The 17,524-nt window shown below is 38.2% G+C and overlaps 1 protein-coding gene across 4 annotated transcripts in view; it reads left to right on the forward strand.

Moving 5' to 3' along the window:
- Hs6st2 (heparan sulfate 6-O-sulfotransferase 2) overlaps window positions 1-17,524 on the forward strand; it is a 299,446-nt gene that overhangs the window by 199,415 nt on the left and 82,507 nt on the right. For 3 of the 4 annotated variants that reach the window (XM_058571213.1, XM_046467828.2, XM_058571218.1), the window contains exon 3: window positions 7,915-7,947. The exons of the other annotated variant lie outside the window; for it this stretch is intronic. In XM_058571213.1, the coding sequence (XP_058427196.1) occupies window positions 7,915-7,947 (33 nt within the window). The remainder of the gene's footprint in view (window positions 1-7,914; window positions 7,948-17,524) is intronic. 4 annotated transcript variants of the gene reach the window in all.

Below are 17,524 nucleotides of genomic sequence, written 5' to 3' on the forward strand. Positions count from 1 at the left end.
AGTAGCAACCCCTTATGAAGCGGACTATAAAAGGTACAGTAGAAACTTCCAGCTGATTTGAACCAGTGCTGAGATAGCATTCATCATGGATCGTCCAGACCCCAAAATCTGAAGCATGGAAATAAAATGGGATAGGGGCTGGGGATGTGGCTCAAGCGGTAGCGCACTCGCCTGGCATGCGTGCGGCCCGGGTTCAATCCTCAGCACCACATACAAATAAAGATGTTGTGTCCACCAAAAACTAAAAAAATAAATAAATAAAAAATTCTCTCTCTCTCTCTCTCTCTCTCTCTCTCTCTCTCAAAAAAAAAAAAAAGAAAGAAAGAAAATGGGATAAAATGAAACCCCCAGCACATATTTATATTGATATTATAAGTGAAACATTTTTCAGACCTTCTGTAACAGAAAGCAAGCCCTGTTACACTCAGAAAATTTCCAAGGGATTCTTAATTGATTCTTTCCTTCCTACAAAGAAAAAGTGTATATGTGACCAAACTGAAGGAATGTGGACCCTATCATACAAATACAGATGTTTTGCATTGAGGGAGCTCCAAGAAATATCTGAAAATAGCTGTTAACTTTCAGTTGATGGAGTCAGCCTGTCTCTGCACCTTATTTTATATCTCAAATAGGAGCCTTGCATCATGAGTGGCAAAGCATCTCAGGAGGCAGGAAAAGTCAGGCTTTATTTTATGGCCCTCCCTTTTGTTTTGCTTTGTTTGTTCCATAGGGGGGGAAAATACACTTTTGCTGCTTTCTGAAAGACTGAATTGTCAAACAGGGGCTGTAGAAATTTCAGAAGGAATATATCCTACCATAGCCAAAGACAAGTTATAGACAAACCCATTTCCCATGAAACACAAGAATCCCAGTCTCCAGATTCTTAATTAGATCAGCACTAGAGGGCACTCTTATGATGCCAAAATGGGAGAATTTTTACTAAAATCTGGTGGGCAGGGTGGGAGTGAGGGGAGGAAGAGCAGGGTGATTTGTAAAGACTAGAGACAACAAACAACATAGAGAAGACATCTGCAACCGAGAATTCACCACTCACTAACAGATAAGGAAACACTGTTTTTAAAGGCCATTCAGCAGTCAGCCTCATCATGTCCACTTTGTTCCAAAATTTGTTTGGTGCTTTGGCAATGCAAGGCCCAGGTAATAGGCATTATTTCTCAAATGGGAAAAAAAATGATTATTAACATGTAATGTAGTAAAAAAGCAAACTTTAGCCAAAAAACAAAATGTGAGAGAGAAGCATAGGAAGATGTGTTTACAAGTTAACAGCTATGGGAAAAGAAGAGCTTAAAATGTTTGCAATTTTTTATGGTTGTTTTCCCAGTCTTTTGCAACACTTGCTGCTGAAGGGTTCTGATCCTGTGTCTTGGAGAGAAGGTGCCTGCTTGCATGCTGTCTTTATGCATGCTCTGGTAGACACAAGATTGGTGGTATGCTATCAAGGAAAAGGACCAGTAGACTTGGGTCTTGTCTCAACACTGCCACTGAGATGCTCTGTGATCTGCAGCGTGTCCCTGCCCCCATGGGTTCTCAAGGTTTGAAAGTGTTGCATACCTCTAATGGTCTATAAAAGACATCTTTTGACCCTCAGAGTTTATGATTGATGGCTGCAGAAAGAACTTTCCATGAGTTTTTTTATATTTATTTTTTAGTTGTTATTGGACACAATATCTTTATTTTATTTATTTATTTATTTATTTTATGTGGTGCTGAGGATTGAATCCAGGGCCTTGCACGTGCTAGACGAGCTCTCTACCACTGAGCCATAATCCCAGCCCCTCCATGAGTTTTTTTTTAAATAGCAACCACTTGAGTTCTGAATCAAACAAGTTGTAGCAGGCATCTTGGGATAAAAGGTGACTTCATGTTATCAATAGAGATGGCAGTGAAAGGACTTGCCAGCTCAAAGGGGCTGGTCTGCTGATATTAATCATTCATTTAGCTTTATGGCCCAAATTGGCCTGGTAAGCTCAAGTGAGGTGGCTCCTAATATATATTGTGTACTAAGCACTAGCCAGAATCTCAGTCATGTCCAGGCACAGTTGCCTGGGGAGCTAGTGGGATGTGTGGGAGACCTGATGGCAAGATTGGGCACTGAAGACAAATTTGCCTACTCTGACTTTGCCCCTACTGTCTCAGAGAAATACAGGAGTGTTTCCGTGTAGGTCTCAGATTGTAAGAGCCCAGGATTATAAACTGTTCTGTTTAACTGTCACAGGACTGTAGATTGAATTAATTTAAGGTCATTTCTCTGAGTCTAGAAGGCTCTATAATCTTCAGATGCTCTTACCCAAAGGCAAGAATCAGATTGAAATCCTTGTCAGCTGCAAAGGAGTAAAAAGGCAAAATGGGTCTGAAAAGCAAGTTTAATATCTTGAGGGAAGGGAGACACTGTGAAAGGAGCAGTTAAACAAACTTAGGGGACCTCACAGTTGTGCCAAGTTCTGGGCCTCAGGGTATTAAAACAAATACTCAAAGAATAAAAGTTAGAAAGAATGTTCTAGATTTTAATATTTTCAGGCCAAACATGAGAAACTCCCTGTCACAATATATGCATAATTTCTAGTGGACTTGGCATGGAACAAGGAAGAAGGCAGAGTGATCAAACAGTAGAACACCGGTGTCGGGACACATCCATTCTATCAATAAATGTGGTTGCTTTCAATGTGGCCTTTCACATGCAGGTGCTTTTAATCACTGGCTTTGGCAGTCTTGTTGTGTTCCCAGGACAGCAAGATGGTTCCATGACAACAGCTTTGAAGCTATGTTCCTGACCTGCCACAGATTCATCATCATTTTGAATTATTATCTTACTTGCCATATTCATCCTTAGTAAAAATAATCATATATATAATTTCAGGCTGACTCTGATCCTTGTACTCGGCTACTGGGTCAACATGCATGATCTCATGTAATCTTCACAAGTATCTTGAAAGCCACATGAAGTTCTATACTTGAAGTCATTAGCCTACCTATGCAAATTGTTTACAGTGGTTTCTGCTTTACTAGGATGGCTTCTTTTCTTATTGGACAGTGCCCATGTCAAAACTTTTGTTAATACATTGAATATCAACATTGGTGCAGGAGCACAGTACTTGTCCCCATTTTGTAGGTGAGGAAATCAAGCTGATATATTAAGGCACTTTTGCAGTGTCATGTAATTAGTAAATTAAAGGGACTAAAAACCAATCTGTGTGACTCCTGGGCATATTTCATTACCCTATACTGCCTCTCAGGCCTGTGTAGAAGCAAAAGGCTAAGGATGAGTATTTTTCACATTTAGCAAGTGAAATAGACAAGTAGCATGTTTTTCCTAGGGCCTTATCAGATATTCAGGCCCTTTATCTGGCACCTCTATTTGCTTCCACCAGTTTGAACAGAGTCCTTTGCCTGAGACTTTGGAGACTATTACTCATTTAGAGAGACCAAATTAGCAAGCAGAATGTAAGTCTTTTTTTTTTTTCACTAGGATATACTGTACTTGACCTTCAGAGATCAGATAAAGAATATGTTGTAAGATTTTTAAAAAGGTATGGTGGGTTACTGGGCAGCGATATTCTAGGTCAGACCAGGATGAAGGTGGAAGGACATCCTGTGAAGGGAGAAGGTAGGAAATCAAAGGCACAACTCTGGTGTGGAAGCTGGAAAGAGAGTGAAAAAACCAGTCCAATGTCAGAAAGTAGAGAGGTTGAATGGACCATTTGCTTGGCAGTTCTGGAAAAATGGTAGGCAGTTGCTTGCCACAGAGTGTATTATATGCTACAGATTTGCAATCAGACCAAAACAGTGTTGATGTGGGATTTGAAACCATCCTTCTCAAAATCAGATCATCCATCTAGCTTTTATCTGGGGGTGTGTGGACTATGGTGGCCATTACCAATATCCCCGGCTCTTGACAGATGAGAATCTACATGAGCAGAAAGAGAAATGGGTGTGTGTATGGGGAAGAGAAGAATCAATTTTTCATCAATTAGGTTTTCATTGTTTTTCTCAATTAACTTTCTTTGTATAAATTTTCCATCATAAAGAACCAACCACTCTATACTTCAAATAAACAAAGCTGTTTCCCTGGACAGTATGATGTTCGGCCACATTTCAATTTGGCCATTATTGTTTTAGCCATGTTCTCATTTACTTATAAACTAGAATACTGGGTTCTGGCTTTCTGAGCTACTAGTGGCAGGTGGTACTGTGAAAACAACTAGAGATTAGTGCACTTTTAACTAACTTAGTCCTAAGATGGAAAGTAAAGCTATTAGATAAATAAAAACTATTGGAAGTGGGGAATTTTTTTTTAAAAAAATATGTTTTAGTTGTTGATAGACCTTTATTTTATTTATTTATTTTTATATGGTGCTGAGAATCGAACCCAGTGCCCCACACGTGCTAGGCAAGCACTCTAGCACTGAGCCACAACTCCAGCCTGGAAGTGGGGGATTTTTATAAACCAACCTGTTGACTTCCTTCATCTCCTATAGCTCTCTGAGAAGGTGGAAAAGAGATTTGGTCCAAGATCAAATGAGTCAATGGTAAACAGAATTAAAACCAGGGATCCTGATTCTCAAGCAAGGACTACTGGATTTTTACATCATCCTGTTTTTCCTAGGTCTTAATTTGGTCCTTAATATCTAAGTGGATTATTTTACTTCGGTTTCTGAAGCCCTAAGCACCAGCCCTAAGAATGTCATAATATGAAGGTGTCATAATATGAAGTTCCTGGCTAGCATGAATATCCATCTAGAGTTTGCAGACTCCCAGGTCGCTCCCAAATTCCTGTTATTCCAGTGATAGATTTGTATTCCCTTCACTTTTATTTTTTCTTTTCTCTGATATTTGAAATTTTTAGGCAGATGCTTCCATTTGAGAAACTGATCACATCATCTTGAACCTGGCCCAGAAAAATATTACTCTTGTTTCTCCTCTAGCCAGCATCTAGGTCATGGGCAGGTTAACCAGGGTTACTTTTTGTCCACCTACTGCTATTGCTTTCCCAGGATGCAGCTTGTTGCGGGCTGAGGAATCCAATCTCAGTGTGTCACCTGGGCCAGCTCCTAGAGAACACAACTGCAGTCAGTGAGAAAAACTCTGTTAGGATGTGGGATTACAGTATTATGAAACTGCCTTTGAGAGACTTTCTGTCTTCAAAGGATTTCAAGGTACAAGCATGAGAGGTCTATGGGCAGGAAATGGCCCAACTGAAGAGAAACCTGTTTGACATCCTTTTGAGAGGGCTTTCCACAGGGGAGAAATCATGAATTTATAATATCTTTTTCAATTAGGAAGAAAAGTCTTTTTAATACAAATGTTGAATCTGAGACTATTGGGTATGTTCTGCACACATAAATAAAGGCATAAATAAAATGAAGAGAAACTCTTTCCTAGAGTTAATAATATATGGTCTGTTTCAGTGGAACTCTTTTTCCAAGCAGATGGCCTAAAAACATTCCCCAAGATTGCCAGCATTGTAGAGGCAGGAACTTTTGTCTGTTTTCTTCATGGTGTATCCTCAATGCCTCAAACAAGGTCCACATGATAGATAATATTTTTGAATGACACATCACAATTAAAGGGTCTTTCTGGAAGAATTAAAAAATAATTTAAGAACCTTCCCACACAATGGACTATTACTCAGCAATAAAAGAGAATAAAATCATGGCATTTGCAGGTAAATGGATAGCCTTGGAGAAAATAATACTAAGTGAAGTTAGCCAATACCCCAAAAGCAAATGCCAACTGTTTTCTATGATATAAGGTGACTGACCCATGATGGGGTAAGGAGGGGGAGCATGGGAGGAATAGATGAACACTAGATAGGGCAGAGGGGTGGGAGGGGAAGGGAGGGGGCAGGGGGTTAGGAAGAATGGTGGAATGTGATGATCATTATTATCCAAAGTACATGTATGAAGATATGAATTGGTGTGAACATACTTTATATACAGAGATATAAAAATTGCGCTCTATATGTGTTATAAGAATTGTAATGCATTCCACTGTCATGTATTTAAAAAATAAAATCAATTAAATATTAAAATAAAAAATAAATGGCATCAATAAATGATAAAAGGAGAACCTTCCCAGACAGTGTATGTGTATATATGTAGTAGGGCCTTAACAATTAATTTATTTTTTTTCTAATCACTATGCCTCTCCTTTTTTTCCCCAACCTTTTTCCCCATGGCCTTTGGTAAACTTTCAATGACCATCCACCCCTTCAATTGATGCACCTGTAATATCTTCATGGATCATCATTGAATACTCCACATCTGGTCATCTTGACTCCCAGGTAAGGCAATGTGCTTCCAAAAGTTTTCTCTGTGAAATCACTGAGCACACTTTAATATGTGGTTGAGAAGTTAATATAGAAATTAAAAAATAATTATAATCTCAAGAGGCAGTAGTTCCCTGATTAAAGTTAACTTTGACCCAGGCCTGATACAAATCAATTATGTATATATTTACATTATTTGAAGATTTCCATTAGTACAATGAAATGAAAATTATGGTTTTAGAAACTGCTGCATATTTGACTTTGGAATTTTCCACTATAAAGAATCAACATATAGCTTTATTTTATTTTGAAAAGTGTTTTCTTGTTGTTAGTTTTCTTTTTGAATCCAAGTTGTATTTTTTTAATTCACAAGGCCATGTGTGGTGCAAGGGCTCCTAGCTTCTCTTTGCTTTGTGGGGACTCTAAGTTATGGGGTAGGTCAGTACACTCTAGATTAATTCTTTCTTGCAGCCAGAGTAGAAGATAACACATTGGGCCTTGGATGGTAAGTCAGCTCATGGGGATGTCTTGTTTAAAAACAGATCTGATGTCAGGACTCACCAGGTATATTGCTTTGTTTTTTCTCCTAAGACTTGCTCCCCCAGCTGTCTTAACAACTGAGAAGCAGAAGAGGCAGCTTAACCACACCAGGACTGATGATAAGTCAGATGTCACTTTTCAAATGACAGCGCAAGGGCTCTGCTGCTAGCTATACTATTAAAAGTCTCTTAACTCACCTCTAAAGCCTCTAGACATATTTGATGTGAAGAAACATTTCTCCCAAGAAAATTCACAGGCCATATAACCTGCTTTGGGCACAGAAGTGTTACTATACTGTAATGTCCCTTGTTCTGTTGTAATGAAATGTCAAGCTACCTGAGCTCGTTTGGATCCTCGAGTTAGCAACTAACCTCTGTACAACTTCACAGTTCCTGATAATATCAAAAATTCCCACAGTTGAATTAGTGTTCTATGTTTCTTAAGACATATATTACAAGAAGACCTGAGCAAGTTTTGTGAATTAGAGAAACATTGTTTACTTTGATGAATGTCTTATGTTTGGGTGGAAGAGACTAGAGAGATGATTTATATATCACTTTGTGTGTGCATTGAATTTTCATCTTTTATGGAGCATCAGCAAAGTCTAATCATTCTTTTTCTTTTATTTGTGTTTCATATATTCCTGGTAATGTGAAAAACCCATGCATATTTTCCCTTGGTCTTTTCAATCAAGTGTTTCCATTTTGGTGATGCCACGGGGTTGGACTTGGTTCACCTTTTGGTTTATTGCTTTTTGTTTTTTGCTTCTATTGCCATTCTTCTTTGTGAAAGGAAATGGAATTAGCATGAGTGAGTAGTAGATCCATTATTCCCAGGCCACAGGCCTCCAGAGAGCTGGCTATCAGTGCTGCCCTGCCCTGCCCTTTGCAGCCCAGTGATTCAGGCTGTCCCCATTATTTGAGAGGAGCTATTGGGGAACAAAGTGGGCAAGCCATCCATGAGCTATTTCCTTACAGTTTGGGAAGCTGGAAGAATATGCTACCCAAGTAAAACAGAAATTTTTTATTATTTTAACTCTTCTCTTGCCAAGCTCTTGCTAGCGACTGGTTTTACTGTTCCTTTAACAGGTGGAGGATTTTTCAGATTCTAGACGAAGCGAGGTAAGTAACAATGCATTTTTAGTTTCACTGAGCTCAAGAAAGATAGAATAATTGATTCTGCTATTGTCTGTCAGTTTAATTTTTTTTAAATGGTTATTTTTTTTTGTTTGAAAAGATTCTTGCCAGGGTTCTTTTTGCATTTAAAACAGCAGTTTCAGGTCTGAAGGCTTACCTAGTTCAGAAGTAAAATGAATGTCCAGGACCACCACCCCAGACTGTTGGGCAGTAGGTCATTAGTTTCTTTTTGTCTTTTTGCTGAAATTGGATAAGTAGAATGTGTAATTACAAAGACCCACACCATTGGCAAACTGGTCTTTATATGACTTCAGACATGCCTACCTGTCCATAAGCTGGATGGTGGTTTAGAGAACAACTAAATCAGCATTTCCTTGAAAGGAAATCAATTATGTGAAAATATCAGTTCTTTTAAAGTATGCAAATATGTAGACTTGCAAGGCAGAGGATTCCCATAGGCCAGGGGTCTTTATGACATGAACCCTGCAGGAGAACAAATCTAATCAGGCACAAGAAAGTTCCTCTCTGTGGGAGAGAGGAGGCACTGAGAATGCTCCAGGAAAGTGCCCACTGGTGCCATGGGCTATAGCATCATATTGCCACTGGAGCTGAAGAGGCAAATGAGAATTAGAAGTCATTTTGTAACAGCATGCCATAGTTGCTTGGCATGTTGTCTTCTAAAGTTACGATGCTCCCCAAAATTGTATTTGGCCTGATGTAGGCTTATTGGCCCCAGAAATATTTACCAGTGCCTCTGTTTTCTCTTCCTACCCACCTGCATACCACCCTGTGCTTCCTGGCCAAATAGATTAGGGAAAGCAAAGGCTATCAATTTGGCATTCCTCCATCAGGGCAGACTCCCATGAAAATAGATTAGATGGGCCAATTTTAAGATGCCCAGTTTATCTTTCAGCAGCTGGGTTTGCATATTCCTTCCATTTCCATATTCCTTGGGGAATTTACTTGACAACTGAGAATAATAAATTCAGTAATTTTACAATCATATCGTAAGTCATTGACATGAAAGGTATAGATTTGCATAGGAACTTAATCATATGAGTATGGGATGGCATTTGAAGATCATAGATTAGATATGTCTTGGTGGTAAGACAGGTTCTGCTACTGTCTAATTGGGTGACTTTGATCAAGTGTTGTTACCACTCTGAGCCTTAATTTTCTCATGTCTGAAATAAAATAAAGTAGATGACCATTAAGAGAATGGTCAATAAGGCAGGAACTCTTCTCTCTATAATAGTTTCTATAGGGAAAGTGTTCAGAATTTTATTTTCTTTTTGCTGATCAGTTGGACCAGAAGTTACATCAGAGCAACTTCTACCTGGTCTTAGTTAAAGTGAAAGAAAAGAGAAATACAGATGGTGAGGTGGAAAAGAAATGCTTTGGTAAATATCAGTGGGGCCATTTTTGAATTCTGGTGGCCTAAATGATATATGAAAACTATTTGCAAGGCTAGCATATTTTTAAACCACTAGTAAAATAATAAAGCAACAATTCATTTGGTAGTCCCCATTGTATGAGCAGTTTCATAAATGTATAAGATTATGATTATCTCTGCCTCATAATTAACAATTTGCATAAGTACTTGCTATTATTTAGTTGCCTGAATGGATTTTTGTAATCCAGAGGAAGAAGGGAACAATCAGTGGAAGCCATCCCAAATGCCTAGTATTATTGTTACATGCATGCACAATTAACAGTGATACTAATTGCTTCAGACCAGAACCTCATTTGTTTTTCTATAGACAGCAAAAACAAATTGCCAGAGTTTTTGTTACTCTCTCTCTCTCTTTCCCTCTTTATCTCTCTCTGAGAGCCAACTGTATCTTATAAAGTCTGCAGTTGGATATGAGCAAATTATTTGGTGAGATTTTTCAGTGTATCATTTTGTGATGGATTTTTTAAGCTTTTGTTTGCTAGCAATCAATGTCTTGAACAGACAAAATTTGCTTTTATAATATCTTAATGATAGGCCTCTATAAATTTTATGAATATAAAGATGTTCACATACCAGCCAGTTTTGTTGCTGAATTTACATTCTATTTCATATTCCATATTTTTAAACTTATTGGCATCAGACCTGCATACATGATTCATAGAAAGTCAAGGCTAGAAGGGGCCATTAAGATCACACCTGCCAAATTCTCTCATTTTTCAGATGAGTCTGATTGTCAGTAATTTGAATCTCGGTAATATCCACCAAATCAATGATGCCACACATTCTTTTTAAACTTTCAAACCATTGGGAACAATTGCTGTAAGTCTATTTGAGTTATAACTGGTTGTTTTGGAATCCTATAGCTTCAACTTATTTTCTAACGAGCCAAATCAGAGTTTCTAAAATATGCCCTCATAAGGTTTACCTAAATCTAACCAGGATGTTGATGGTGTATGTGTGGAAGGAGATATTCTATGTAACATGCCTGGCAATAGGAGATATTTAACCAATATCAGCTAATTTCCCCTCATACACAGATTACCTTAACTATCATAAACATTCAGTGACTGACAACATGGGCTTTCTGAATCAAACAAATCTCAGGTCCAATCCTTGCACTGTCTCTAGCTGTGAGACCTTGAGTCATTTATTTAACCTCTGTTGGCTTCAGTTAGTTCTCTCACATATAAAATGTAACTATTTTATAGAATTATTATGAGGATTAAAATGAAACCATGCATTTTAAGTGCTTAACACTGTTCCTGGCTCATAATAAAAAGTCGATAAATAGTAGTGGTTATTACCTTCATTATCTGGCACACCCAGTAGCCAGCCTCATTCGATACTAATATTTTATTTAATGGCGATTTGGGGTACCAGCATGTATACCTGTACACATTCATCTATGGTTACACAAAGTCCACAAAGAATGGCATTGATAAGACTGCTTTCCCAAAGGTTGTCTGTTGATGACCATTTTTATAAAATCTCATGTCTGCTTCTCTGAATTCAGTTTTCTGGGCCTCTTTGGAGATTCAGGAGCTTTGGTACATCTTCTCTTGCTTGAAAGTGTTTGTAATTTATCTTGGTGTCTTCTCAGCACTCCTTATATTTCTTTTGTTTGGATCTCTTTCTCTCCCCACCCCACCCCCATTGCCCCAACAGCTTCTCCCTACCCTTTGCCCCCTTAAATGGAGCAATTCCCAAGGTCCTGTCTGTCATTGATCTGCTTCTTTTCTCTTGCTATGTTGTCTCCCTGCGTAATTTCATCTCCTCACAGAGCTTCACCTTTAACCTCTACACTAATGATTCCCAAATTGACCTCCAAGATCCTTAATTCATTCCGGAGCTCCAGGCTAACTCCAATTTCCAGTTGCCTGCTGAGAATCTCCAGGGCAGGATATCCTAGGAGGCTGAGAGTGTAGTCTGGCTTTTGTCATCCCCTCAGGAATGCAGATGGAGGAATCTAGCTTCAGATGTATTAAGAATTGAAAACAAGGAATGAATCTGGGACATTAGCTTGAGCAGAAGTAAAAGCAGTCACAGTTAGCAAAGTCATTCAAAATGGGCTTTTTTGGGAAAGAATGACAGGTAATCTGAATTTCTGTTATTATGAACTGGAGATTGAAATGGCAGTTAGAACTTTAAAAGGTGTATGTGTTTTCTAAGGAGAAGGGAACAGCTTTCCTAGTGAAAACTGAATTCAATTTTTAGATGTGGGAAGATTGGCATGTTTGAAGGGAATGTTAATTAAAATCATCTTTCTTGGGATACCTATGGTTAATGTTGTTTTGGTGTTTTGTTATAAAAATGCATATGCCAGAGAGAAGGATGATATATTCAGGCTGAAGGATAAATGTGGGAATTTTGAGAGCACATGTGTGCACAGACATATATTTACATACTGGGTCACATACACCTAAAATTTGGAATGTGTGCAAAGCATTCTTTCAGGGAGTATGTAGATTTTTTTTTTCTTTCATTCATTCTGCAAATGTTTATTGAATAGCCAGGCTCTCTGTGGAGATTGAGACTGTGATGATAGAACATATAAGGTCTCTGTCCTTAAACATCTGATTCATTTTTCTTTAGTTATATACAGGTACACTGAGAGCTGAATCTTGTCAAGAAATATCTGCAACATGTGACAAGTTGTTCAATGAATATAACTTTGCTGACAATCTTAATGACCAAAGAGGAACTTAAGGGAAATAAGGCAGTGCTAAAGTGGGAAAGAATGTGCATAAATTTGGATTAGAAATTGATTTCTTTCTTTAAATTTAGAAAATATTGAATTGCTTTGGGGTTTTACATTTCAAGTTGGTCTGTCAGTGTTTCAGGCTGGAGTGAGAATGATTATGTCTAACCCTAAAACTTAATTAGAGCAAAGGGATAGACAAATCTTGGTTAATGTGTGGACTGCTGTTAGGAGAAGTCGTTGTAAACAAACTATTCCTATGGAAACGAGAAACTCAGGGCTAATATCTTTAGCAGAGAACAGTATCCTATTTGCAGAAGGGTGGTCCCATTTTTTGCCTTCCTAAAATTAAGTCTAGTCACTTGCAGTTGAGTTTACTACTCTATGGGATATTTGAAGGCCATCTTACTGTCCACGTGGGAATTGTCTACTTAGTCAGGGTGAGTTCCATGCCTTCCACCATGGTATCCTATCTGTTTATTTAGACATGTGCATGGATGTCAGTTTGTGAGACTTAATTCCAAGTGTTCTTGGTTCCAGCTGTCAATTTAATAGTCCCCTTCATGGTCACTGGCATAATTCCAAGGATCACTCATTGCACTATTAAACCCATATGTCCTGCCATGGCTGTGTAGATGGCACCACCCTGTTCCACTATGTTAGCACCTTATTCATATCTTGCATGCCACAAAAACTCTCATAATAATGATACACGTATTGATCAGTACTTTTATTTCCTTTGTCTTAAGTGAGTTAAAGATTGATGAGCTAGCGACAATCTCTTGTTTTCGCTGGAAACTCAAAATTCAAGGGTATGTTCTATTATTCTTGAGTCTTGAATACATTTATTCTCACAGTTTTCATCAACCCTAGTTTAACTCCTTTTATGTTTTGGATACTTATTTTTTCTCTATGTATTTATTGAGCACTTACTCTGTTCCAGGAACTCTGTTCCAGGAACTCTGTTCCAGGAACAAGGGATAAGACAGACAAGATCCCCATTCCTGTGTTTCTGAAGGAGTGTGCAGAAGGAGGTTAGTGGAGGGAAATTGAAAATCAAAAAGTAGACAAGTAAATGAACAAGATAATCCCAGACAGTGTTAAGTGCCATGAAGGAAACAAGACAAAGTGGAAAGGAAATTGTGATATGGATGGGGAGTTACCAGGGAGGATTTTACTCTTTGCTTTTGTTAGTTATGACAAGACATTGGTTACAATTTGGGCCCTTCAGTTTCCTGTTTCATGCTTCCCTGAATTCAGTATGAATCCTAATTTTTCTGCTCTTAGCCTCTCTTTCATTAGGGCTATCTCTCCTTAGCTAGTCCCAGAGCATAACGCAACATATACCCTTGTCAAACTTCCATTCTACATTTTTCTTACTTTATCAGCATTGCAATCAGGCAGGTTGCTCTCTTCCCTATTATAGAATATAAATGGGCCTGTTAATCCCTTTGAGATATTTCACTTGATTACTCATTAGTAAGGTAAACTACCTGTTGAAAGAAAAATACAAGCATTAAAGATTAATAAATGCTTGGTTTTGCCTGATTCTGTAGAGAGGAGAGCCCTGGATTGGGAGCTGGAAAACCTGAGTCACAGTCTTAACCGCTACAAATGAGTGATATGACCTAAGACACACTGCTTCCTCTCTCTCAGCCTGTTTCTTCATTGAGGAAACCCATGTTCAAAATAGGTGATCCCTGAAGTTCTTTTGAGCACTGAAGTGGTGCATGCAATTAGTTGTTTTCAGAGATATGAGCCAAAATCTCTTCCCAGCATTTTGTTTAATTTTGTAAAGTGGATATGTAGCAACATTTTCCAGTGTATCAGAACTGCTTAGATTAAACATACATTTTTGTGTTCCAGCAAAAGCCAGCTATACAATTCTTGTAAATGTCACAAGAAGTTAAAACACTGCTTCTTGTTTTAACCTCTGCCAATGAGGGCAACAATTCAACACCACAAGTGCAACTATCAACTTCTTAAATGGGAGCTTCTGAAAGTTCATTGTCTTTCCTGCTTGCCCACAGGGAATCAGCAAAGAGAACTGACTGCCATTAAAATGAAGGAAGGCATTCAAAGTTGGTTTCAAAATGTTGTGATACAAGTGTGGCATGCTAGAGATCTAGGTGCCAGGAACAAGCATGTTCATTCTTAGAAGGCACCTCATTTTGCTACCATCATTCTGTTGGCTTCCTCAGCACCTAATCAAGGCTCAGTTAGGAACTGAGATCAGAGATAAAAAGCTTCCCTTCCCTCACTTCCCCCACACCTTCCCACATCTATTCTGTTCAGCCCTGTAAGGAGAAGATGGAGAAGCAGAAAGATGGGGTTTGGAGAAGGTAAAAGAGAAAGGAAGTTGTCAATATTCAAAATACCCTCACATCCCTCTTCTTTAAAAATTCTATGTTGTAATAAAAAAATTTTAAAAATGTACATAAAGTGCTGTAAAAAAGAGTATAGATTATGGAGACTGATGGCCTGGGTCAAATGTTGGCTTAATCAAAGAGTTTTTCTCCCCCTATGCCACCTTTCTGAAAATTGGTGATGATGGTAACAGAAGGCACCTCACTGGATTGTTATCAGAATTGAATTATTTGGTTTAGTAAATCAATTACCATAATGTGTGCTCTACAGAAAGCACTCAGTGAACATTAGGTACTATTATGTTCTAGCAGTTGAACAATACATTTTTCTTTTGTAAAAAAAAAATTCTATGTTGTCACTGTTCCATTTAGTCAGATACTTGGCTGTATTCTAAACACAACAAATCAGCTCTATAACTAGATTTTGGAAAGGAAATCTTTTAAAAACTAGAGAAAAGCCAGGCATTGGTGATGCACGCCTATAATCCCAGGGACTCAGGAAGGAGGCTGAGGCAGGAGGATGGTGAGTTCAAAGCCAGCCTCAGCAATGGTGAGGCTCTAAGCAATTCAGGTCTCTAAGTAAAATACAAAATAGGGCTGGGGATGTGGCTCAGTGGTCTAGTACACCTGAGTTCAATCCCCAGTATCAAAAAAACAAACAAACAACAACAACAAAATAAATAAAACAGAGAAAAGCTAAGCATGCTTCTTTGGCAAAGGAGTCTGTAGAAAGAGGAGCCAAGATGGTTTGGAAACACCAAGAAACCAACTCTGATTCACAGTCACAGAGATTCTTGATATAGAAGAAGAGTGGCATTTAAGGAAAGAGATGAGGAAACAGCACAGGGACTTCTTGTTGGACTCTAGACTCTGATTTAAAGGCTGATATGTTCTGCAGGTGAGGAAATAGATATCCCTGAACAATGACTTACCTAAGCACATGCAGCTAATTAGTGGTAGGTGAAGGACAAGAACCTAGGTCAACTTCATCTGGTCCAGGAATTTGATTTGTAAATAACTATACTAAGTAATGTTTTTCTCTTGCTTGCTTCTTCTTACTATTTAATTATTGGTGCTGCATTTATTGCCTACACTTGTAACTCATGATTTTCAAAGAACTTTATCAACTGAAGTGGGGAAAAATCCTTTAGGAATAAAGATCATTCTGTTCTGGAGGGTTTGGTGCCAGCTGATAAATAGTAGAGGGTCACATAGAGGAGAGAGTGACTAATCATTGCCTAAATATTGTTAAATATTGCCTAAAATTCAGTTGAAAGAAATCAAGAAGGGGAGAAGGGGAGGATTATACTGGGCATTCACAGTTAAAGGTGCACATCCCTTTAGAAATTCATTCTTTTTGTTCCTGGTCCTGAGAATCAAACCCAGGAGGGCCTCATGCATGCAAGACAGATGCGATATTCATTCTTAATGGCACTGTGTTTTTTTTTCTCCATCAGAAGATTTAAATATCTTTTGTTTTAGGTTTCATAGTACTTTGACTCTTTCTCTAGGTATATTTGTAGCCCTTGTCTTATCTTTTTATTTCAGTATTCTAGATCTTCTTTTGTTTGTAATGTTTTCTATGAGTTTGGTCTCACTGTCTTGTCCAGGACTCTGATAGGACAACTATATATCATAGGAGATCTTATGTGTATGTAAAATGGAGAACACTGTTTCACAAGTTAGAAATTACTAGATTATTTCTGTTCCCCTTCTGGGTTGAAATATTTCCTCTTTGGCAAATGGCTCTTCTCCACAATCTTAAAATTGCACCTAGGAAGAAAAATGTTTATCATTGTGTCATCCTCGGTCTTCCTGTCCCTTCACTTTCATTGGCTTAACTGTCCAGAGGGCTCCATTGGTTTTTTAGACAGCTCAACCTTGCCTCATCGGCCAGGCACTGAGATTAAGATTATAAAGGGGCTTCTTCAAGGCCTCATGTGGTTTGAAAACCTTTTTCACTTTCCTAATTTGGGTAGTGGGCATGCTAGAAACCATCTATAAATGGCATTTGGCAGCACATCAGTCTTTCTTCTTGTGGCTTTTACAATTGCTAACCTGATGATGTCTGCTTGCCACAGGGCACAGTTTACCTTCTCTTCTCTAGGAGCTCTTGTTCATTTTTCAGGAGACCTGAAAGGATACTGCTCATGTACAACCATGGAATGTCAGAGTCCTATTAATCTGGCATAAATGGGTCCTTAAATGACCTTTACTGATTGTTTCTATATTAAAATGTAAATGTGTTTGAGACAATGTGAGGTGCCTGTGCATAGTCTTTCTCCCATCTTTTCATATGAATTGATTTGACAATGTCATAGAAGATGCATGAAGCAAAATAAAGAGTTTCTTAAGCCCATTACAGCTTATTGGCATGGAAAGGAATAAAAGCTACAGGGAAGAAATGAACATTGTGCATTGCTTTATGCAGGAGCCACTTTTTTTTTTGATTCATGAACACCTTTTAGACAATAGTCTACCTTCTGAATCTATACAGGGGAAAGTGGCCACTGTGATATTCTTTTGCTTAAATAACCTTTTCTAACTAATTAATGGGATTTAGCTTCTGGTTACATAGGAAAGAAAGAGTTTTTCTGAAATTTGAAAGGGGTGAAATAAACTGAGAATCTCAATAAACTCACTATAATTATAAATTCTGGCATCTTGTAAGAGAAAATGAAATAGGATAGGAGCTTAGTATTCTCTGAAAACACATAATATCGTATAATTGAAGAACCATGTGATTTAATAATCACTGATCGTAAAATCTGAATGAAGCCATCTACTAGGAGAGTTCAATACGCTTTATTTATTCTTCCCTCTGTGAGCAAAGTCAGTGTCTTCTTTACACTGCTTGTGAAATAGTTATAAATAAAATAATACTGTTGAAGTTGATTTTAACTTCACACTAGATGAGCTTCAGTTTACTGTGAGTTCCTGAGCATTGCATTTCCTATCTGAGTGCTAAGTGAAAGCTGGGTAACAGTCCTGCATCTCAGCCTTCTGTCCTACAACAACCATAAGCTCAAGATCGCTGATTTCTTC

The sequence above is a fragment of the Marmota monax genome, unplaced genomic scaffold (genome assembly GCF_021218885.2).
Source record: "Marmota monax isolate L192 unplaced genomic scaffold, Marmota_monax_Labrador192_F-V1.1 WCK01_AAM20220418_F8-fsc00054, whole genome shotgun sequence".
In the NCBI taxonomy this organism is placed as follows: Eukaryota; Metazoa; Chordata; class Mammalia; order Rodentia; family Sciuridae; genus Marmota; species Marmota monax.